The 23281-nt window shown below is 43.3% G+C and overlaps 3 protein-coding genes and 1 long non-coding RNA gene across 12 annotated transcripts; 2 read left to right on the forward strand and 2 right to left on the reverse strand.

Annotated features, from left to right (window-relative positions):
- The first annotated feature begins 1643 nt into the window (after window positions 1–1643).
- Window positions 1644–5452, forward strand: LOC125747740 (transforming protein RhoA-like). The gene is made up of 5 exons (XM_049023212.1): window positions 1644–1769; window positions 3310–3467; window positions 3931–4051; window positions 4164–4294; window positions 4716–5452. Exons 2-5 carry the CDS (start codon window positions 3312–3314, stop codon window positions 4887–4889), a joined length of 582 nt encoding a protein of 193 aa, XP_048879169.1. The 5' UTR covers window positions 1644–1769; window positions 3310–3311; the 3' UTR covers window positions 4890–5452.
- On the reverse strand, window positions 4980–6562 carry LOC125747744 (uncharacterized). The gene is made up of 2 exons (XR_007399369.1): window positions 6111–6562; window positions 4980–5244 (listed from the first exon to the last, which is right to left on the reverse strand). It is a non-coding gene; the product is annotated as an uncharacterized LOC125747744 (long non-coding RNA).
- Window positions 6563–12617: 6055 nt separating this feature from the next.
- On the forward strand, window positions 12618–16747 carry LOC125747737 (BLOC-1-related complex subunit 6-like). Of its 8 annotated transcripts, none has more exons than XM_049023200.1 (7): window positions 12618–12679; window positions 13318–13423; window positions 13582–13937; window positions 14038–14374; window positions 14891–15045; window positions 15626–15709; window positions 15787–16747. In XM_049023200.1, the coding sequence occupies exons 2-7, from the start codon at window positions 13405–13407 to the stop codon at window positions 15910–15912; spliced, it is 1077 nt and encodes a 358-aa protein (XP_048879157.1). In that variant the 5' UTR covers window positions 12618–12679; window positions 13318–13404; the 3' UTR covers window positions 15913–16747. The 8 variants fall into 8 exon arrangements, with proteins under 8 accessions (XP_048879157.1, XP_048879156.1, XP_048879155.1 ...); XM_049023199.1 differs by having other exon boundaries at window positions 12630–12720; XM_049023198.1 differs by having other exon boundaries at window positions 12635–13010.
- On the reverse strand, window positions 16681–21406 carry LOC125747735 (transmembrane protein 43). 2 transcript variants are annotated; one of them, XM_049023196.1, is made up of 12 exons: window positions 21173–21406; window positions 20612–20761; window positions 20356–20490; window positions 20147–20241; window positions 20009–20058; window positions 19501–19570; window positions 18895–18965; window positions 18658–18776; window positions 18505–18579; window positions 18251–18352; window positions 17878–17995; window positions 16681–17323 (listed from the first exon to the last, which is right to left on the reverse strand). In XM_049023196.1, the coding sequence occupies exons 1-12, from the start codon at window positions 21185–21187 to the stop codon at window positions 17121–17123; spliced, it is 1203 nt and encodes a 400-aa protein (XP_048879153.1). In that variant the 5' UTR covers window positions 21188–21406; the 3' UTR covers window positions 16681–17120. The 2 variants fall into 2 exon arrangements, with proteins under 2 accessions (XP_048879153.1, XP_048879152.1); XM_049023195.1 differs by having other exon boundaries at window positions 18505–18776.
- Between the last annotated feature and the right edge of the window lie 1875 nt (window positions 21407–23281).

The following is a 23281-nucleotide window of genomic DNA, read 5'->3' on the forward strand; positions in this document are numbered from 1 at the left end:
GGTCGTTGACAAGTACACCCCAGTAAAAACAACATGAACTAATCATGTGCGCTGCCTTTGCTATCAAATCTCTTGTATGGCATGCAAATGTGGTTGAGATTATATGTGCCGTATGTGCTATGAGAGTTCTTCACATTTTGGGATACGTTGATTGTTTTACATTAAACTGGTACACATTTCTACTGTTTCTGTTGAAGTGTACAAAGCAAATTATTCGTCTGCAGGAGTAGCTTATTCCCTCTTTCTACGCAGAGTCTACACAGAGTTACATGTTTGTTTAAGCTGGAATGCAAACTACAGAAAGAATAGTGAAAAGTAGGGGCAGGGAGCAATAATGCGGCAATAATAAGCACATTTAGATATCTCGGAGTGTATCTGTTATCCCTGATTACCTCACCCGGTCGAATCATGTACAGACTCAGATATCTAAAGCCAGGCATTGGCTGTACCATCTTGGAGCCTTCTACTCTGGGACTTTAGAGAACATCCTCACTACGGGGATCACAGCCTGCTTTGGTAATTGCTCCACCCTGGATCGCAAAGCTCTGCAGTTGTTGGTATAAGTTCGACTGAATGCATCTGTAAGTCTGATCTGAGAATCTGCAGGGACACAAACCACCCAAACATCCATCCATTTTCCAAACCGCTTATCCTACTGGGTCGCGGGGACTACCCAAACAACCACCTCTTTACCAGGCTGAGACCTGGTAAGCGCTTCTGCTGTCTCCCAGTGAGACCTGTGAGACTCAGAAAGAGCTTCTATCCCCAGACCGTCAGACTGCTTAACACTAACTATACTTCTAATCTAAGTGATATTTCCTCCTTATCTGTATATGCACCTCACACTTTATTTGGTCTGTGTTGTACATCTTTGGTCTATGTATTTTTACAATATAATTGTACTCGTTTTTGATTATTATATTATTACTTTTAATATCTTTTTTGCTTTTACTGTTGAACAATTCATGTTACGGTCTGACTGTACCTTGCATGTGACGGATAAAACCCTTGAAGACCATACTGAGCCATTGCCTTAAATCTAAAAAAACATTATTTAATATCTCGGTTGAAATGGCCGTCACAGAGTTTAGAAATAAATTGAAATCTGCCGGGTTCTTTGATTTTCACATAACGCAGGCTCGAAGAATCTCTCGTGGACCTAACTTGCTATGTAAGGTGTAAATCAAGTATTTGAAATGTATTCTTTAAAACTGCAGGACTCTTGTACAAGCCATCAGCTTTAAATCCTAGAGTCGTCCATACAGCACTGTCGTAAAGAAGCACCAATCGGCAACCTGGTGCCATTTCAGTTCATATTTCTAGCCTTACCCAACGTCTACCAGGAAAACGTTAATTTCTGTTTAAGTGGGTGTAACCCAGAAACAAGCCGCAATAACAGAACAGTAAGTGTAATTCACTCTATCGGTGAATTAAAATACTCTTTTGTGGGCAGATTGAGATCGTCTTCTTCAAATAATATTATTAAATAATACTGAATTCTATTAAATAATAATATTAATATTAGGAACGTTCGTTTTTTCCCTTTTTATAACACAGTTCTGCTTCTCTGCCCCGTTATTCATAACCGCCTGACTCTCACCTCTTAAATCTCCCCTTTCCCTTCCACGCCTACAACTGGGCAGGAGCACCAACACGCGCTGCGCGCTGCCGTCCTCTGCGCGCACACATATGAGGGAGCGTGCCTTGGGGCGGGCGGATCTGATCGGAGGGAATCTCAGTCGCTGGAAGTCATCGCCGCGAAGCTCCAGGTACGTCGCTCTCCGTTTTATTCAGTTTGCTTAATTAAAGCCACTAATTAGTGGCTTTAATTAGAGCCTTCAAGAAGAAAGTTTTGTTAGTGTCTCGTATTTCTGTGTTTGGGGCGCCGGCTGATTCCTTTTCGGTGACCGCAGCCTGTGGTGCTTCCGCCCTGAGACGTCAGTTAACGTCCCTCGGCCGGTTAGTTTTGTGGATAGTTATTTTCCCGACCTAATTTAGCCATCCGGTCAGCGATCTTTTGTTAATTTTTACCGTAACTTTTATTGACGAGCTACCTAGTTCTTCGGGTTAACTTTGTTCCCCACAGTCCGACCCCGTTATTAGTTTAACAATCTCAGTTACGTTTTGTGGAAATAACATTTAACGGTGGCCAAGTATAATTAACTGAACGCTGTCATAGATGTACTATTTACATCACCCAGGGTTAACAACAAACTAGGTTACTACTTAACAAAGGTCTTTGCGAGAAAATGGATAGCTAGGTGAGTTGAGACGCATTAACGTCTATGAAGTGTGTTAGATAGATAGGGCTTTATCTATCTATAGTACTAAATGTCAAACGACAGTTTGTCTTGTTGGTAGCAGTCCATGGTGACTGAAAGTACATAAAATTTAGACGTTCACTTAGTTATCTAGCAAATAAAAAGCTGTCCCCGGTTTCCATAGTTAGCTATCCAGTTGTGAAAGCGAAATAAGTACTCAGGACTAAAGTGATGTCATCTACGATATTATTTGCATAGACAAAAGAATTGCGGTTAACGTAAATGTACGATCTTAACTAAAATAACTTCTGAATAATTCTAGTTAATGCCGTGTTAGTCTGACTGGGTTAGTGGTAGTAACTGCCGCTATATATATAATATATATAGCGTAGGTGGTTAAAGATTCACAACTTGATAATGGTCTATGAGCAGACAGGGACGTACTCTTTAAGGACACCGGTAACTTTGCATTAAAACTTCGGTTTTGCTTATCAGTTGCCAAGCTTGATTAAAACTTTGCCGATAGTAGCGCTTGACTGCCGCAGAGCACTGTCTGATGCCCTTTTCCCGGGGCAAACTCTCGTCCTCCGGCTACCATCTGTTGCTGCCTGACGCCATCTTGCGGGTCCCCGCCCGCTGAGACTGCACTGCCGATAGCACTCCTACTGGGAGGGGAGACCGGTCATAGCGCTGAAATATTGACCAATTTCCTCAAAACCGCCCAAAAACACTCTTTCCACCGTTTTTAGTACTTTTCTGTTACTGACTTGTGTGACAATTTGCTTAACTATCCCCCAGGTTTATCCCTCAGTTTATGTACTTTAGAAAGCAATGTATTGTAAAACTTTCACAAAACTTTACTATGAGTGATCTGTTTGAGCAAGATTTTATTATTTTTTTTGTCTGGACTATAAGATATTTATATAAGGCAAAATACCTTTGGAAGTGCCCCCTGGTCCCAACCATGTGCTGTCCTCCCACCTTCAGGCGTTAATACATCTGTAATCTGCTGATTCTTACTTTTCTAATTTCTAATCACTCTGGGCAGGCATGGCTGCCATCCGAAAGAAGCTGGTGATTGTGGGAGATGGTGCCTGCGGGAAGACCTGTCTGCTCATTGTGTTTAGCAAAGATCAGTTTCCCGAGGTCTATGTACCCACTGTATTTGAGAACTACGTGGCTGACATCGAGGTGGATGGAAAACAGGTGAGCTGCATTTGTGAGTTGTTCAGCTACGGAGTACGGTTTTGAGGGCTGAGTAGCACCTATCTGTGCTTTATTGGTTCAGGTTAGAATAATGAAACGGTAACATTTTATTATTTCAGTTCCAGCTTGGAAAACTGAGGCTGTTTTTTGTAGTTGGCTGTAAAAACTGCTGCTTCTACTAGGGCAGACTTTGTTGCCCGAGGTGCTCAATGCAATGTGTTTGCCATTCTGTGTCATTACAGCATTTATCAAATGTTTCGGTGGGCCCACACGGGGCAGGTTATTAAATGAGGGAAATTTAGGTTTTAGAAGATATGTCAACTTGAGCCTCCTTCTTCATGGCATGTCTTTAAGAGAATGATTGTAGGTCACTTGCATGCAGTCTACTACTTTACAAATGTAAGGAATTGTGTACTGTTGTAAACCATTGAAACCTGGTGTAACTCTAACTCTGTCCTCCTAGGTAGAGCTTGCACTTTGGGACACAGCAGGTCAGGAGGACTATGACAGGCTCCGCCCCCTCTCCTATCCAGACACTGATGTCATCCTCATGTGCTTCTCCATTGACAGCCCTGATAGCTTGGGTAAGCTCTCAGGCCATTTCCTCCCTACATTGTGAATGATCATTAGTGTAATTTTTTTTCCCCCTCTTCCACTGATCACTTGTGACCTCCAATGTTATCACTCTGTTTTCAGAAAATATCCCAGAGAAATGGACCCCAGAAGTTAAGCATTTCTGCCCCAATGTGCCCATAATCCTTGTTGGCAATAAGAAAGACTTGCGCAATGATGAGCACACACGCCGGGAGCTGTTAAAGATGAAGCAGGTACCAAGGCACATCCCCGTACAACCACAATGTCTCCATGCTTTGTGGTTTATTTTGCCTGGATTGCAGTATGGCTATAACTACAGTCAGTCAGCAGTTTAAATGATTAGTACATTTCACTACATGTTGTACTTCTGTAACCGTGTGTATGACAAAGAAACTTAAATAATGTAGTTTATCAAGATGTAAAAAAAAAATTCCAGTTTCACCATTAAGCTTGCAAATGGTACTTTTTATTTGAAATATCCTTTGATATTGAAAGGTAAACAAACTAGCTATGGAAGATGGTTAATAAGGAATGGCAGAAAGGTAACTTGCTTGAGTGTTTTGGGTGGTGGAGAATGTTGCTCTCTTCGTAGATGAGTCCCCCCGTGAATTCTTGTCCACTCAAGTTGTTCCCATGACTACCTCTCCCCCGCAGGAGCCTGTGAAGCCAGATGATGGGCGTGACATGGCGAACCGAATTGGCGCATTTGGATACATGGAGTGCTCTGCAAAGACACAAGATGGGGTCAGGGAGGTGTTTGAAATGGCCACCAGGGCAGCACTGCAAGCGAGGAGAGGGAAGAAGCCCAGCAAGTGCCTGTTACTGTAAACTTTACTAGAGGACTCTGGGAGACAGTGGGTGGGCTCTGTCAGCTGACAGTGACCTGATAATCTGCTCCATTGGTTTCCCTACGTGCATATACTCCTATCGAGGATATTCACTTTAGAACTGTATTCTTTTATGTTTTTATTATGGTCGAGGTAAACCTTCCAGTGTTTAAAGGGGAAACGGAAATAAAATGCAAATTTTCACTCAAGTGCCACTCCACACCTGTCCGCTTGTAGCCTTGGAGGGTCGTTGACAGTGACAGGTTCAAGTGCCAATTGGGTGCCCAGCCTTCTGGCCACTGCCCCTTCTGGTGCTGCTTGATGCGGCTGTGATTTGGGTAACCCGGCTGCTTCACCTATAATATGTGTACAGAAATAAAAAAAAAAAAAAAATTGAGTAAGGGTTGCTAAACAAATGGTGTTAAAAAGATATGTGTGTATATATATATATGGCATGTTTCTGTTCATATGCCTGTCATAAGGACTTGACTGGAATCTAGTTTTTTTATTATTAAATCTACATTTGCTTGGTGTAATAAATGTTTGTGTGTGTTGACTTTGAAAGTGTGTGTATCTGTGATTTAAGGGGGAATGGCTTCATATACACTTCATTTTGAACGCCAGCCTGGAGCTTTTTCGTTGAACCACTCCATCTTTGTGGGCACTGGCTGGTTCTTGCAAGTAACTTGTGCTCTTTGGGATGCATACTCTATTGTATCTACAGCAGTTGACCAGCATCATGCACGAGGTGATTCAGGTTAACTAGAAGTGCATCTTAGTAATATAATATGAATTGATTTTTCTCTGGTCCCTTCAGATAGATTCCTATCCCAGGTGTTCGGTAGCCTGGTTTATGATCCGTTTCCAGTAATATGTGCCAGATTAGTAACTGTAATTGAATAATTTACTGAAAACATGGTCTTGTATAAAGTAGCGTCATTGCGATCTCACTTATAGTCCGTTTTGTTCACACGACAAACCGTCAATCATGGAACATCCAAAGGATTGGCAGGTAAACTAATTGAATACGTAGGAAATGGTTTCATTCATTTTGAGAATATTGTTAGTACGATTGATTTTAAACGGGGTTAAGGAAAATGGTTGTCTTTCGCCAAATATTTTAAAGGGAAACTAACGATAGTAATACGTTTTACCTGTAATTAACAATCATCCATTCATTACATAATCATTTAAGTTACATTACAAGTGATTAATAATTCACCTTAGCTGGTACACTGGGTGATCCAATGGAATAAAAGCGTTGAATTTTTGCAAACGCTTTCGTGGCACCTTCAAATTTTAAATGATACCATCTTGTATCTTTCAGTCTGAACACATTTGCTCGATTTGACCAGATATTTCGCACTATAACACACTAAAACCCCCTAACTAATAATATATTTCCGACCGATTCGATCGCTACCATGCGACGTCCGTTCGCACTCTATATAGTAATTTTCGAAGGAAAGAAACAGTAAATCCGACAAGATTACGGGGTATTTGGATTCAAAAACTGACGGAAATGTAAACTGGGCTCTCCACGCGTTTTTTCTCTCCGGCACATTGCCTTTGCCAATATGTCCCGTGACCAGGAGGCTCGGAGAACGAATGGTTTTCTTTTCCCTTCCTTCCCCATCCCCCCCCCCCCCAGGGCCAACATTCGGCTAGAGCGATCCTTCTTCTGCTCCGGCTTGCGCAGAAATCAGTGGAACGCTCCACAAATCGTGGCTTTATATACCTGCCTATTTTTAGCCGCTGCGCGTGGAGCTATTTTTACCCTAAATGAGCTCATCTGACTGGCTAACTGCGCGCAAGTCAGTAACTGACGGGACCAGTCGCGAGAGAGCGCGCGACTTTGGGAGGCAGCGCCGAGCGCGAGGCCCTAGGTTCCGCACAGTGTTGCCAATTTAGCGACTTTGTCTCTAGATTTAGCGACTTTTCAGACCCCCTTGACGACTTTTTTTTTTTTCAAAAAAGCGTCTAGCGACAAATCTAGCGACTTTTGGACAAACCTTAGCAACTTTCCAAATGTCGCCAGTACTTTCCTGTAAGCGTGAGGTCTTGCTTTCCCGGTACAGTTACTCATCTCCCTGTGTCTGCTCTGATCAGTGAGCGCTCGCTCCGATTGAAAGGAGCAGCATATTCCCGTTACCGCACGGCAGCTGACATAGATGTGAATGAGCTGCGAATGTGCAAACGGTGTTGCCACGGACTAATCACTTACCTGCTTCTCCTTTGCTTGAAATAAAACTATTTAATTTGACCGTTTCTTCTTATTTTTTCTTATTTATTTATTTTTTCTTATTTATTTATTTTTTCTTATTCCATTGCAGAGGATGTGACTGCTGGGTAATAAGTTCTGTTGTGTTGTCTGATAGAAAATATGTAACGTAATTGATAACAGTTTTATATTGGACACGTGAGGTAGGATTAGGGAAAACACGCAGAATGCAAATACGACGTAATTACGCCATCAATATGCAAATATATGCATGACGTCATCTTGCGACATTTGGCGACTTTTCGAGCAGGCTTTAGCTACTTTCCCTTGAAAATAGTTGGCAACACTGGTTCCGCACGTCTCAGTTGTCATGGTTTGGGACGTCCGGTTCGGAGATGATTCGGGTTTTCTGCTCGTCGAGTTCTCTCAGTAAACCGCCACAGAGTCCAGTAACAAGGGCAAATCATTCTCTGACATTTTATTCTGTAAGGCTTCGGTGATTGGTGGATATAAGAGGTATCCACTATGAATCACGTTACAATGAACTGTTTCCAAGTTTCGGACATCGAAGGATTTTCCAGTAACTCTTTTCATGACTAATGCGTCACTTTATGATGCAACAGAGGGGCAATACGTACTTACATTTAAGACATGGGCATATGCTTTAGTATAGACGGTAAGGATCATGTCCCTAGCAATACTGTCAGAGTTCCGTGTGTGTTTAGGGGGCGGAAGGTTCAATGCTGATTTGGTCCTTACCAGTGTTGCAACGAAACTATATATGACTTAAAATAAATAAAATAATTTAAATAAATTATTTAAATAAACCGAACAGAGTGCCCATTTTCTTTTGTAAAATAAAGGTTAGATAGATAGATAGATAGATAGATAAAAGAACGACATTTTTTTATAACAAGCAGCCACCAGTCCCTGTGTGGTTCATCTTATGTACTTAATCTGATGGCACTTGTGATTAAAAGTCATGCTGTGTGTAACATGTCACTATTCTGTAAACACCAGTGGATCAAAAAACAGATGAGATTCTTGGTTTTATTAGTTTGTAGGCCTCTGCATACTGACAATTAATTACAAAATAGTACATTTAATACAGGAAAATGCCCCCAAACCCCACTGATGCCCCATAACAGAAAACAACAAAAATTCCTAAAAGAAGTGTAATCACACTGTTGCAGCTATAAACTGACTGGTAGAAAGTGTAGTTTGTTTTGAAGAACCAAAATAACAGAAGTACAGCTTCTTAAAAATGTAATTCCAATAAAACAAAGGCTAAATCATGGAATGTTTTAGAATCATATAGGTACAAATTACAAGTGATGTATGCAATTGCAATTTTATTTATATAGCGCATTATCACAACATTACATTGTCTCAATGCGCTTTACATTTCTGCCACGTAAAGACCCCCCAGTGAGTAAGACAAAGGCAACGGTGGCAAGGAAAAACTCCCTAAGAGGAAGAAACCTTGGGAGGAACCAGACCCAAAGGGGGGGCCCATCCTCCAGGGGCCGGCAGAAGAGTCAATGTAGTCAAGACCACCTAAACTGAGACCAAGTCATTACCAAGACCAGAGTGTATCGAGACCAAGACAAGACCAAGGCAGGGCTAGACCAAGTCAAGATAAAAAACAGAGCACATAATACGACAGACTGTAAAATGTGGAGCATAGGCAGCATCTTGGCTCGGCAGTATGGCCTAGAATTTGTGTCACAGTATAATTTGAACCATGGAAATTTTTTTCATAGAATTCCAATATAAATGCTTCTATACAAATGTATTTTTTTTTCTTTTTTTCAAATAAGACACACTTTATCGGTTGCATTTGAACTTTTAAGCAGGATATTTTACACCCAGTCCATTTTTGAGCATTTTTCTATCCATTTGATTTCAGGCTTATTACATTGTATGTAACTATATCCAAAGTTACGAGCCTGAGGTTAATGGGTTAATGAGTGGTCTTAACTGGTCTTGAAATAAAACCTTGACTGAGACAAGACTGTATCAAAGTCAATTGCGAGACAAGACCAAGACTGCAAAAAAGAAGTCTTGAGGCCAAGATCGGTTGCGAGTACCGCGGCACTATAAATTACGCATTTTGCTAAATGTTTTTCCATCCATCCATCCATCCATCCATCCATCCATTTATTCCAGGAAGGTCATTGGCATGAAATAGCCTAGAATACATATGCAGTTTACAGGGGGTGCAGAGACTGCTATTGTACCCCTTACTTGTCAGATGAAAATGCTATTTGAACATATTAAATTAAATTAAATTATATTAGAAAGATATATTTCAAAATGTGGCACACTGCCATAAGCATAAGCTTCACTCATTAAAACTATTCTCATACAAAGGGATCATGTCTAATTAAGATAATGCACTTCTACGCAACCAATGGGTCCATCCTCACCTCCTCCATCATCGTCTGGTTCGCTGCTGCCACTAAGAGGGACGAATGCAGGCTGCAGCTCATTATTAATGGTGATTGGTTGCAGTCTGCCGTTGCTTCAGGACCTGCACACCTCCAGGACCACAAAGCCAGCAACAAATATTGCTGATGTCTCCCCCCCCCCCCCCCCCCCCCCAGCGTGGAGCATTCCAAACATTCCCTTCCAACAAGAGGTTAATGTATTATGACCAACTTTTTAATTTTATTTTTTCCATCCCCATTCCCTGCTGATCTAACCATCTACTAGTACACTGCAATGCACTGTGCACATCATCTGCACAAGGCACACTAACTTTATGCATATAGTTTATCTGGTTGAGCACCTTGATGTGGTGGCACAGCGATACAATGGTTAGGTTAGGTTAATATCATGCCCATCATACACTGAAGTAGCTATCAAATTCCATAAACATTTTCATTTCATTTCATGCACGCCTCTGAGATATTCTGGCTATTAAACTTTACTAGTCATTACATTTTAACATTATTTTAAGAACTGTACCAAATATTTGTTGTCTCGTGACACTGTCATGTTCAATCCTCGTGTGTGCCACGCCCTCCTGATCATCCACGTGTGCTTCCCCGATTGTGCCCAGCTGTGTTCTTGTACCTGTGCCTGCAATAAACCCCGTTTGTTGGACTTCCGTGATTCGGTGATCCGCTTCCCCGCTCGCTGCTCGCACGCCCGGAGAGTGGACGTAACAGACACCCACCATAATGAGTTTGTATACATATCAAGCATAAGTTCGTTACGACTTAATTCCAAAATGCACCCCCTTTTCGCGAAAGTTCAAATCTTGTCGTCTAATTTCGATCTGTGCGGTTTATCAAGCTGCGATATTCCAATTTACATGACCAAATTATCAAAGTAAGTCACTGATAAAATGTCTTTATTTTCACCTTAATTAGTGACATAGGCTTTCTCTGTCATTATATAACTTTGTTGTGAAGTGTCCGATTCTGTAGTACTTGGGTGGTCGCGCTTCCACGAGAACTGATGAGTACATTGCGGAGGAGCGGTGCAGCAAAACAGGAAAGGGGCAACTGACACAAGTCGGGCGCCAAAAAAAACAGGTCTTTTTATTCCGACCTCACACTAATTCAACATCTGATAACCTGCGCCGCTAAAACATCCTCGATCGGGGATGCGCAGCCACCCTTTACTCGTGCGCATGAACAGTGTGAATTCTTTATATTCCATAGTAGCCCATATAACATATAGGGAAATCATGCTATGTAAGGTGATTATTACATTTTGCGTCTTAGAGTTTAGGACTTATAACATTATACCACAAGCACCCACCGGTAAAAAGTAAAAACGGGGCCAATTGTCACAGGCGCCGATATGTCTGCACACTGAAAATTACTCTACAAAAATATTTTAAGTATGTAACGTTATATGATTGTGTGCTTATTGGCTGCAGGGTCACAGTGTTCAATGCATGTTCACATTCACTTGTTGGCAAGAGCTATTATGGGTACCTACTCTTTCACTGTAAATATTAACTAGTTATCTGTCTAGTCAGCTAATGACATTCATTTAAAGTACACATAGAATAAGGTAATTTATTAGGCCACTTGAACCTAAGTATGAATAACAGCTATTAATCGTCTTCACTGTAGCTGAATGTTATAAACATTTTAATCAGTGTAGTTTGCTTAATTAACAGTGCAGTATTGTACTCATGAGTATTGTAAGGAATCCACTTGCAGAATTTAGTTTAAGCAAAATGATAGTTTATTAAACAGTAAAAATAATACAATATAATACAGTGTAGACATACACTGGGTATTGAAAAGCAAGTCAAATGCAGATTAAGGGCAGTTCTTCACCCAGCTTGATACCCCAAAAGACCCTTCCCAACAAGGTAGTGTGTATAGGTGCTGTGAGTGAATTTGCATCGAAGTTCAGCCCCTCTACCCCACATTCATAGGCACCTGGCTGCCTGCATCTTTGGGTGGGATGCAGGGGACCTCACTCTGCTGTGGCAGGTGAAGAGAGAGCAGCTCAGGCAGGAGGGTGTAGCAGCTCTTACTGATTTCCTGGTGGACAACTGATTCAGTAAGTATTGTTCCCCAGCTCCATATATTGTCAGGGTTATTGAGATTGTTCCCCTTAAATGATTAAATTATTTTTGCAGTGTTTGTCACCGAGGCACCTGCAAATCATACACCAGCCCTTTAGATTGTTTAGACCTCAGGTGCTTTGTGTCACTTTGGAAACTCACAGCAAGTGCTGATTCAGGCTCCTTTATAGCCGAGACATAGTACTCATACCACTCACCTTTGTAGCTACGTTTCATGTGATTTATTCATTAAAATATTAATTCTTTTTCATTAGGTCCTTTTACTTTTGTTCCCCACCGTTGCTGAAGCAGTGATGAAGCACGTGAAATAAACCTGATCCAACCTAAGTTATGCATTCGAAATACAGTCTTATAGCGCCATCTTGTGTGTGTGTGTTGTTAAACAGCATTTTATTCCTGAGTAACACACTTGATGTGGTGTTATAACTAGGGTGGCGGTACTATATGCTTCAGGTCTATTACTGTGTATTTGTTGGTATAGCGGTACAATTAGTGTGACATAAGGAACAAAAGTGCGTTTAGTAACCCTTTGTGTTAAATAGAACTAGATCTACTGAATTAATAGGTTTTGCAAATATTATCCACAAATCTTGATACTACAGCAGCAGCTCGACTTGCTTAGCATGTCCTGCAGTGCGCTGAGATTTTTTTAAATATGATCTCAAGTATGGTTAGCATGAGTTGAATGTGTTATTGTAATCTCCCCTTCTTCCTAACAGAAAGTGAGAACGTGTTTTCATTTTTTCTCGCTGTCTTCTTCTCCGGATAGGTTACATTTCACAGCACATATGAATATATAAGGGTCAAATGTTGTTCTTCAATGATTTTTTTGTTCAAATTAATGTTACGCGTAGAAGTTTGCAAGTGTTCAAATTTAAATAAAACATACAGACTAAATTGTGTTAGTTCGAAGCGGAATTATGTTGTGAAAAAATTGTTACTCTCCGGAAGCTATTTTGGTTGGACTTCGTCTCCTGGCAACGTTCACCCAGAAAAGACTTCCGGTGGTAGCTAGGTGTTTCTTTATGTTTACCTTAAAGCCTGCCGAGTAATTTGGTATATATTTTCGCACGAATCTCACATCATTTGATTTCCTCAAAACAAGCGACTTAATATGTACCATCTTTATTCAGTATGCTTAAATATCATAATTGGGAACTTTTAATTTGGAACCCTGTGTAGCTATCGGTAACTTGCTATTTAGTAATGCAATCTACTAGCTGTTATTAAAAATAAAACATCGCCTGATTACATTAGCAATGATATTACCGATGGCATCGACCTAAACTTGTGTGCCGCGGACACGGAAGAGCTGGATAATTTTATTAGAAAAAGGAAACGCCAGAGTAAGCTCATCTCGCTGTAGAAATGAGCGTTATGGCTAAGCCCCGATTTTTAAGTTGCTCATCTAGATGCTGAGTTAATATGTCACCCAGAGTCAAGACCTAGCTATCCATCACACTTGCTTATTGGCTTATTTCCGTGAGATCTGTTTGTATGCTGTGTCGTTTAGCCTAATTATGAAGTCATATCGCTGTTGTAACACATTGCTGAACACTATACATAACGTTAATTATTTTCTTTTAATACATGCCAACTTACAGAAAAAATATACAGTGTAATTTTGTCGTTAATGTAGTTTTCTCTGTATAGAAATAAACTTGCGAAGGGATTCATTGTCACCATAAGAAGAGTGAAGTTGATCCATTCGCACGGTTGAGGTTGTCTTCTGGAGTCTGAATGACTGCCAGTTTGAATGGTATAACTGACAAAACGTCTAACTTACACAACTACAATTCATTAAGGCAGACTGAGTGAAACGGTTATAAGGTAGCTGTTGATTAGTTATTGATTATTTTGGAATATATAACTGAATTTTGTGACAGATGATGATGATGTTGGCATGTTTTTGTTCAGCTGGCTTAGGGATGAGCCACTACTCAGGGACTGTCATGGACCTCCAGCAGGCAGAAAACGGGATGGAAACACCTGAACCCTCTCCTCCAAGTGCTGAAGACTTTCCTCTCACTCAGAAACCCCTGAAGAGCAAGGTGGGGATCCCTAGGACCGCAGCTGAATGCAAAGTGATGGCACAGGTGGATGGGACACTCCCGCAGAATGGAATCCAGAACTGTGAGGGGCAGTATGTGGGAGGGGCCTTGGAGATGCCACACCCATCAACTAACTGTACCCACATGAACACTCTGGGGTGTCCCCTTCTTGATAAAGGTTTGAGAGCGGGTGAAGAGGATGAGGATGGAGCAGAAGAGGAGGTAATGTTTGCATTCAGTAACTAGGATATTTGTTTCTGAGAAACAAGTTAAAGTTATTTTTGTGTGACTATGTGTCAGTTAAGCTGTCTGTTTCCTCCAGCTGTCCCTGAGGCCAGCTGCCTTGGAGACCCTGGTCTGTGCAAGCCCCACTGGTCCCTGCCCCCCCCACGTGATGGCCCAGGTGCGGGTACGGAACCCGCCAGAGCGCGAGCGCATCGTGCGCGGCATGCAGGACAGCAAGAGCCTGGATGAGATCAGCCATGCGTGTGGGGGCGCAGGGACCCGGGGCCGGCTGGGGCAGCCTGAGGGCCGCAGGGCCACCATCTCCAGCGCCTTGGAACTGGAGGGCACGGTCAGTCACGAGGGAGACCTAACACACTTCATCACCAGGAACTTGGAGCACAAGATCAAGATGAGCTCCAGACGCAGCCTAGATTGTGAGTTTGCCTTAAGAGTGGGGCTGTAGGACAGTGAGGAAAACGAGGAGAGCAAGAGGACAAGAGAGCCTGGGGTAGCACTGTAACGGTAGAGGGTCTTGTGGCCCATAAGTGAAGACGGGAAGGTACAGAAGGGGAGAAATATAAACTTTATTATGATCATGTTAGATTTTGTCATTGTAACAAAAATCAAATGAGATAGTAGGCAAGAATCACATGAAATAGTATTAAAATAGAGTAAAATAAATACCGTAACATTTAAAAGGTGCAAAAATTTAATAAGGTGCATTGGTCATCCATATATATTTATACCAGGAATTTGGCAGGATGCAGAAGTTTGCAGCGTTCATACTGAAATGGTAATTTGTGGAGTTCACAAGCAGTGAGCAGTTTCTGCTCAAAATTAGCTGTTAATCCAGTATTTGTAGGAAGCAATAGTGGTGGTTCATGCTGGTATATGGTACCCAGCTGAGGATCAGGGCCACTAAAACATATACATGTCGGCCTTGCTGCTAGCCAGCTACTTGGGCCGGAGCCGGGGTTCTCTGCGGCGCCCAGCCGACATCCCCCCCATCGACCCCGGTGTGCTGCTGGACCTGCAGAGGCACACGCAGGAAGTGGCCCACAGCGTGGAGCTGATGATGCGCAGCCTCAACGGAACCATCCAGAACGTGAGGGAAATCCCATACCGCCAAGCACCACTGAACCTCCTTACCGGCCATCATCATAGAAACACTATGAATGCACTTTACTGTCCATAAATCTGTCACATTTACAGCGCTGAACAGTCTTAATTGGTCGAGGAAAGCGTATATTTGCTCAGAAAAAAAAAAACGAGTTTGAACATATGCCCCTCAGCCCTTCCCAATATTCATTAAATTTCATCATCAGCTCACCTAAATGATCAATTTGTTGAAGTCAATGAAATATTGATTAGAATTATGAAATTGCTAGGGTTGAGTTAAAACAGTACATGGGATGGTTACTGCTCATACCGAGGTGACTATAGAGGAGGTTTTAAGATGGGTAAGCTGGTTCGCTTTAAGACATTATCATTAACATCGTTTAAACATTTTCTTTGCATGATACTTTACCCAGTACTGTATATGACTTCACTTGGGATTTACGTTAAAAATAGTGTTGAAAAGAGCCAATTGAAGGTTTGTGACAGTACCCTACAGTCTCCTATGAACACCATCTGTAGACCCAGAGCATCTAATTTTGTGTGTGTGTGTGTGTGTGTGTGTTCAGATGACGGCGCTTAGCGTGGGCTATATCCAGACCTACAGGGACTCTGTGGACAGTCTGGGGGAAGCGGTGGACATGAGCATCAAGGTGAGGGGCTGTAGGATGGTCGTGCTTGAATGCCCGTGTGTGGTGATGTATGTAAAAGCCCTCGGTGTCCCATGTAGGGGATGTACACGCTGATGGCCCGCTGCGAGGAGCTCGATCGCTGCATGCAGCCCATCCACGTCCTTGGAAAGCAGATCCGAGCCATCAAGCACACCCTGGACGCCATGGAGTCACTCTGCAAATAGCATCAGCGCTGTGGTGCCTTCAATGATGCTCCTTTGGTTGCCATGGTTATGTTGTTCCGGTAGCCATGGACATGCCGTCCATACCACCCCACCTTGCTGCTCACCAATGAGATGCACTTCACTCCACCAGTTTCCCTGCTGGTAACCAGACCACCACCAATGATGCTTCGGGCTGCTTGCGTAAGACTCCACCCACTGCCCCACCCCCAGAAAACATGCAGTCATACAAATGCACAAGAATTCTCCTTTAAAACTTACCCAACTGCCCGTCCTTGTCTGAGTGTATGCGTGCATGTTTACTTGTGGGTGTGAACGTCTAAACATGTGCATGCGTGTGCAGAGGGCGGCACTGGTGTGCTCACTGCAATTACTGTCTTTGTGCATCCAGCACCTTGTGTAAATAGCTTTTTCCTTAAGTTTGTCTGTCAATGTTATTTTAAAATATACATTAAACTGGAAAAACAGCCGTTTGTGAATGATAGAGTTTGCCTATGTGCAAAACATGTTCCATACTCTACCTACAACCTGTTTCTGTTTTGAATAAGAATTATACTAAATATAGACACTCCATTACTTGTGAACGAGATATGAACGTTTGGAACGTAATTTGAAATGTTCGTAAGTAGTTATTCAACATCATTTTAAGGATATACGCAAGTACTGAAAGTTCGTAAGTAGAGGAGCGTCTGTATTTGCAGTTGCACGTCTGTCCCTTTTGGTGTAAGTTACAGCTGAAATGAATATACAAAGTTTACCAAAAGTCCTGGATCTGTTCCTGCACTGAAATGTACCTTTTATTTTAAATTAAAATGCTATAACAATGGCTATAATTTAACCTTTCACCAAAGAAACTGTCTACAATGGAAAAAAAAAACAAAGTTACACCTCTGGAAAAAGCTGAAAAAAAACATTTCCACACTGCTCCTTCAACAGATTGTCTCCTTTAACAAATTATTGCATATGTCAAGCTCCCGAAAAGTGCAACACACTTTAAAAAAAAAAAACACACACAATCAAATTCTGAAGGGAACAGCTGACATGAACTTGCTTTACGCTGAAGCTTTGAGATTAACCTTGGGAAAGGGTCAAAGGTCACTGCATCACAAGGACACACATAAAAGTCTGGGCTTTGGAAACCCTTGTGGGCAGTTGTAGATGAGGAGGGGCTGGTGACATCAGTGGCTTGTTACCCTGTTTGGGCTTCAGAGTCACTCTGTCTTCTTGGTTGGGGCCCGGGAGCGAGCAAGGAGGACAGGCAGCAGTGCCAGTGCGGCGATTCCTCCGGCCACCAGAGGGCGGTAGAAGAGCCAACCAGCAGCGATGGTTAGGAGGGACAGCGAGCAGGAAACGCAGAGAGCGAAGAGCCTCAGGCCGATATTCACGACGTCCCTCACCAGGGGCAACCAGTCCACTGGAAACACAGAGTCATTTACCAAAAATTGTCCTGATCCATGTTCCTCACCCTGTTCCCAGGGACGGATTACGGACCGGGCCAACGGGGCCGCTGCCCAGGGGCCCTTGGGGTGCAGGGGGCCCGTGGGGCCCCTAGCCCAAAACAATTTGCAACGCTTATCAACAATGTATTTTTGTTTGTCTATTTTAGAGGGCCTACATTCTTTGATCCTCTGCCTACAAGGGCCCCTGTCCCTATAGGGAGGGCGTTTAGCTGCCAAGGGCCCTTGAATTGTGGTGGTTGTGGTGGTGGTGGTGCTGGTGGTGGGGGGGGCCCTCGCAAACGTTTTGCCCAGAGGCCCACACAACCCATAATCCGTCCCTGCCTGTTCCTACTGCTCTCAGCACATGTGTAGAAATTACCTCAATTCTGAGTACCATGGGGCAGCCCCTGTTACAGCTGGAAACTGCCCAAGTCTGTCCTCTGTTTCTAAACCAGTTAAACATGACTTAAATGTCTATTTTGAAAACAGATCTACAAACATGTAATATTATGTATGTAATGTTGCTTACCCAATGTGTGGACGATGCGTGTGGCCAGACTGATGCCCAAGAACATCAGAGCCCAGCCAGCAGCCCTCAGAGCCCAGGTCATCATGGAGTTCATCTGGTGCTCTCGTTCAAACACCTCCTACACCCACAGGGACACAGAAATGCCACTGGTCCACACTGAAATTCTACGGGACATAACGCCTGTGCCTTTCCTCACCTTTATGTGGAAAGAGTCAAAAATGCAGCAAGACCTGTCCTGAAAAACTCAGCTTAAATGCAGGGTTACTGCAAACCCTGATGTAATCCTGGGAAGCGCAGTGTACAAGGCAGGGGACACCCAGAATAGGATACCAGTCCATCACAGGACACACACAGCGTCAGAAAGCTGCCTCACCTGAGCAGACAGCTCCTCCAGGTACAGGATCTCTATGTGGTCCCCAGATGTGGTCTTATAAGGCACAAGCCGCCCATCCTTCTGCATGGCCACCACGCTAACCTGGAGAGCACACACACAGTGACCATGCCGGCCCGAAGAAAGACATGGGCAACACTGACTTGGACAGACACCAAACCTTGACCATAAAGATTCTCCGCCAAGCCATACATACTGCCACCTATGGGCCATCTAGAGAGGTGCATTGCACTCACCATCTGAGCAGGCCCTGGGTAGGTTCCTTCCCCACTCAGTCCTGCATAGGAGAAGCTCACTCTTACATCACCAACCTTGAGGAAATGCAACACAATAGTGTCAGTCAATGTATGCGAGCGAGTGTGTGTGTCTGTGTGTGTACAAGCACAAACCTCAGGCCTGTTGGGCTGGGCAGTGTGGTAGAAATAATCTCCATGGACAGTAAGGAAGGGATCAGGGGACAGGGTCCCCAGATGAAGCCTCTGGAAATTACTGATCTTGTCCACTAGCCCTGAAAAGGCAGAGGATGTTCAGGGGCATAAAAACCCCTTGTGCTTCTTTCAAATCCACGCCGACCCATGACACCTTAAGCCGTACACAGACACAGGAGATGATGCAAATCGCCATACCTTTGGACAGAGAGAGGCTTCCAACCCAAACATCTGAGGCAACCACAGTCACACTCTCCACTGCCATGGCGCTGTAACCATGACAACAGACAATCAGTCCTCCTGGCAATATCCATCCATCTTCTGTAACAGTCTGCCCTTTTCTGGGTGGTGGGGGTCCAGAGCCTATCCTGGAGACTACGGATGCAAGGCAGGGAACCTTCCAGGATGGGGGGGCCAACCCATCACAGGGCACACTCACACACCAGTCACTCACACATATACATTTACAGACAATTTATTAACTGGAGTTACTCTCAGCAGGTTTTTGGACCGTGGGGGGGAAACTGGAATACCCGGAAGAAATCCTACGACAACATGGGGAGAACATGCAAACTGCACACACAGAGCCATGGCAGATACTCGAACCCTGGTTCCAGAGGTGTGGGGCAACAGTGCTAACTACAGCATCAAGATGCTGCCCCCTCCTGGCACTATGGTCACCATAAAAGGTACCAGCAGCAGGTTGTGCCCCTATCAAAGCCACACATCCATGACGTCACCGGACGCCAAGACCAAGGCGGTCGGTTACCTTGAAGACCGATACCTAACTTAGGGTCATATTACCTGGGGTTTACGTGGCCAATCTCTTTGTCGAAATTCCGGCTGTTGATGACCTCTGACCTCCACTCTGTGGCTAATCGACAGATAACAAATGGACATTTGAAAAGCAACACCCGCTTTATTCGAATAGCAACCAAATATTAAAATTACCAGTATTTCTACACCCCATTGAAATAAATTCAATGATAAACGTTCCAATACGTAGAACACTTCTCTTGTAATGCATCTAACTTTTAAAAAGAGCAAAAATAAGCCAAATTACAAAAGAAAATATCAACCCTTTGATTTCAATAAAACATACGTGTGATTCTTAAAAGACCAGTATTGTAATTGTTAAACTGGGGAATCCTGGACAGCACAGTAAAGCATAATAATGAGTTTTTTGGTAATAGGACTAAGGTACCTGGTGTCATGCATGGCCAATACATTTGCATATTATCCGCCAGTCATATTAATATAATATGATTCATGGCATTTCCCCTGATCATCACTTAAGAGGAAGTGAACTCACTGTAAGTGTATGTGGTTTCGGTCTTGGTCTCTCCATCTTCCTGATAGTCCCTGCAAGAGATGAGCACACGGAGACCACATGACAGCTCCGCCCTCCATGAGGGGGCCCACTACCTGTCACCTCCACAGTGACTCTCACCGACTCTCCTGGTGCTCCACCCACTGGTACATCTCCACCTCCCTCTTCAGCTTCACTGCCTTCACCTCAATTCTGTAGTTGGGATCATGTAGCGACTACAGAGGGAAAGATGCAGTTCTGCAGCTCGGTGTCTGCGCAAGCATGCGTGCGTGCGTGCATGCATGCATGCATGCAGATTTATACGTGCAGGGGTTCAGCAGCATAGCTACCTGGGAAGTTTGCAGGACAGCAGACAGGTGGACCAGTTTGTTGTTATTCAAGAAATCTGGTTCAGATGCAGGGTTCAGGGGCACAACCTTGGAGAGGCCCTCGTTCAAAGAGGCAGTGGTACGCAAAGCTCTGCCCTGCGGTGAGGGAGGGGGGACTTTACTGCAAACAAATTACTTAAATACCGTCTTCAGCTGAGGATGTGGCAAAATCTTTGCCGTCATAAGAAAACGTAACTTGACATGGCAAGGTAGTTACCTCGTTAGTGAAGAGTACGTAAAATGAGAGCGCGAACACGCCGACCCCGAGTAGCATCCCCCCCGCCGTGTCGCTCAGGCGCTCCAGGAATCCTGGCGTCGCGCGGCTGCTCACGCGGGAATGCTGATCCCTGCGCACGGCTTCGGGCATCTGCGTCAAACACGCCGGGGACATCCACGATGAGACTGTCAGTGTACTATCGCTCTACGCATCAGCTGTAAAAGCACTCTCAAATGGCAAACGTTTTCTTAAAAATCATCCCTTTCCCCTAGCCGCCTCACCACCAAAATGAAAATATTTCGATTCCACTTCCACGTTCAGTTCTTCCAGTGTAACCAGAATCATTACGATCTATACCATGGGGACTTCAGGAAAAACTTGCTAGATTACAACATTGAGATATGTAAAAGTCCACTGCATTAGCCTTCTTTATTAAAGAAGTCAGACAAGACAATTAAGAAGGATCACACTGGCCGGTACCCTATTTCGTACTAACTTGCAGTATATGTACATGTCATGCATTGCTGCTTATTAACCAATAAATTAAAATAGGCAACTTACTGCATGCGTCGACATTGTTATCGTTTCCACACCCAAGCTTATGCTATGAAAGTTTGGGTTAAACAAATACACAGAAAGCCCCTTAGATTACAAAAACAGGAACTCAGAACACCCGCAATCAACGGTAAACTACAAAAGATAAAGCCTTAGTTGCAAAAGACATGAAAACTCTACAAACGTCGGTCTAAATTCAAGTTCGACGCGTTTTGTAACCCAATTGGATGAATACTTCCCGGCGCTGCGCAAGTGCATGCTGGGAAATATAGTCCGTGCAGGTTTTCGAATAGCAAGTGAAAATACTAGCCAACGGATTTCCACAATATTCATTCATGTGTCATGTGCTTAACGGACGGGGACAGCGTACCAAACCGTGTGATCTCATCTTTGGGTGCTAGAAACATCACTTACAGACAGGGGAGTAGCCTGACATTCCTCTGAGAAAAATGTCACCTTGGGCCCCTGCCTGGGTTGGCTTTCAGTCTCTCAGTTGATTTTGTTGGGATATTTGACTATCCCTGCCGCCCCTGGAGGATGGGCTCCCCCTTTGAGTCTGGTCCCTCCCAAGGTTTCTTCCTTCTAGGGAGTTTTTCCTTGCCACTGTCGCCTATGGCTTACTCACTGGGGGCTTTGGGTGAGGATGCTGTAAAGTGCTTTGAGACAATGTAATGTTGTGATAATGCGCTATATAAAAATAAATTTGTTGTTGTTGTATTTTTGGGGTCTCTAAACAGTGCTGAATCCCTGAATCTGTTATGGTATCCATGCCCCTCTGATGCTCATGCTAACAGACGCAATCAAATACACATTGACTCCTTGCACACAATCCCAACTCTTTCATGTTAAAAAACTGAGATTATATGACCAATTGTCATGTCTGCAAGGGTACTGAGCGATTCCTGCCTGCACACATGTTAGACTCTCGATAAGTCAAAGCAAAAACCAGCCTGAAAAGTCAATTATAGCAGTCTAGTCAAGAACAATAAATATGGAAGAATATGATTTCATTGTCCAGGGTACTGCATTGAAGGTGTCACTGACTTCTTTAAAGTATGTGATATTGCTCTTAAACTTAATTAAAAGCATTGTTTTTTTTTTACTTTTTTTAAAGAAAAGGCAAAGGTTTCATTGTACAACAGTATGTTGTACATGTATGTGTACGGTAAATGTGCAGCTCTTACAAAGAGACCTGGGTGTTATTGATTACTGGCAATTATTGGCGATAAATGGGCTGTGCAGCTTCCGCTGTTCATCCACATGAAGAAGACAGAGATGAAGGGCTCGGAAATAACTGGGAGAATTCAGTGTTTTTTTATTGAAATATTTATACTTAAGATAAGTATTTGTGTAGTGGGGCTTGAATGTTGTACAAGCTTTTAGTTTGCTTGTGGTGCTAGAGCGCCACCTAATGTTTCAATGGGAAATTATTATAACAGACATGATGACACATATTCTAATACAGAGGCACTCAGACATGTAAACAAAACGATTCTGAAAGCGCTGGCACTTCAGAGAAGCTTCCAGAGCTGCTGAAAGACAGTTTAATGTAGATATATCACTACTTTTCTGTCCCTATGGCTTCCTAAGAGAGTGTTTTCCCAACCCGGTCCTCGGAGACCCCCCCCCACCCATACACACGTTTTTGCTCCCTTCCAGCTGCCTACCAGGGAGATATTTAACTCCCCTCTTTTCTCTCTCTCTCTTGCTTCCTCTCTGACTCTCTCTTTATATTTCTGCTCCTCATCAGGAATGCATGCCTTCAGGCATCATGTCAGCGAATGGGAAGAAGGTTCTTAAAATCAATCAAAACCTTTACTATGGTTGAGAAAGGACCTCCAACTTTCCTCTGGAAAAAGCAGGGCCTTGATCTCTCTACAGCCAATATCTGCAATTTCGTTGTATAAGTAGCATCCATGCTCCAGTATAATGACAATAAAGGCTTTCTATATCCCTAACCCAAACCCTATCCATATCCCTAATCCCATTATTTACCGTATCCATATCCCTAATCCCATTATTTACCGTATCCATATCCCTAATCCCATTATTTACCCTATCCATATCCCTTCAAGAAATATTTGTCTGCTCCAGGTTTTTGTTTGACCTGGGTCT

The sequence above is a fragment of the Brienomyrus brachyistius genome, chromosome 8 (genome assembly GCF_023856365.1).
Source record: "Brienomyrus brachyistius isolate T26 chromosome 8, BBRACH_0.4, whole genome shotgun sequence".
NCBI lineage: Eukaryota > Metazoa > Chordata > Actinopteri > Osteoglossiformes > Mormyridae > Brienomyrus > Brienomyrus brachyistius.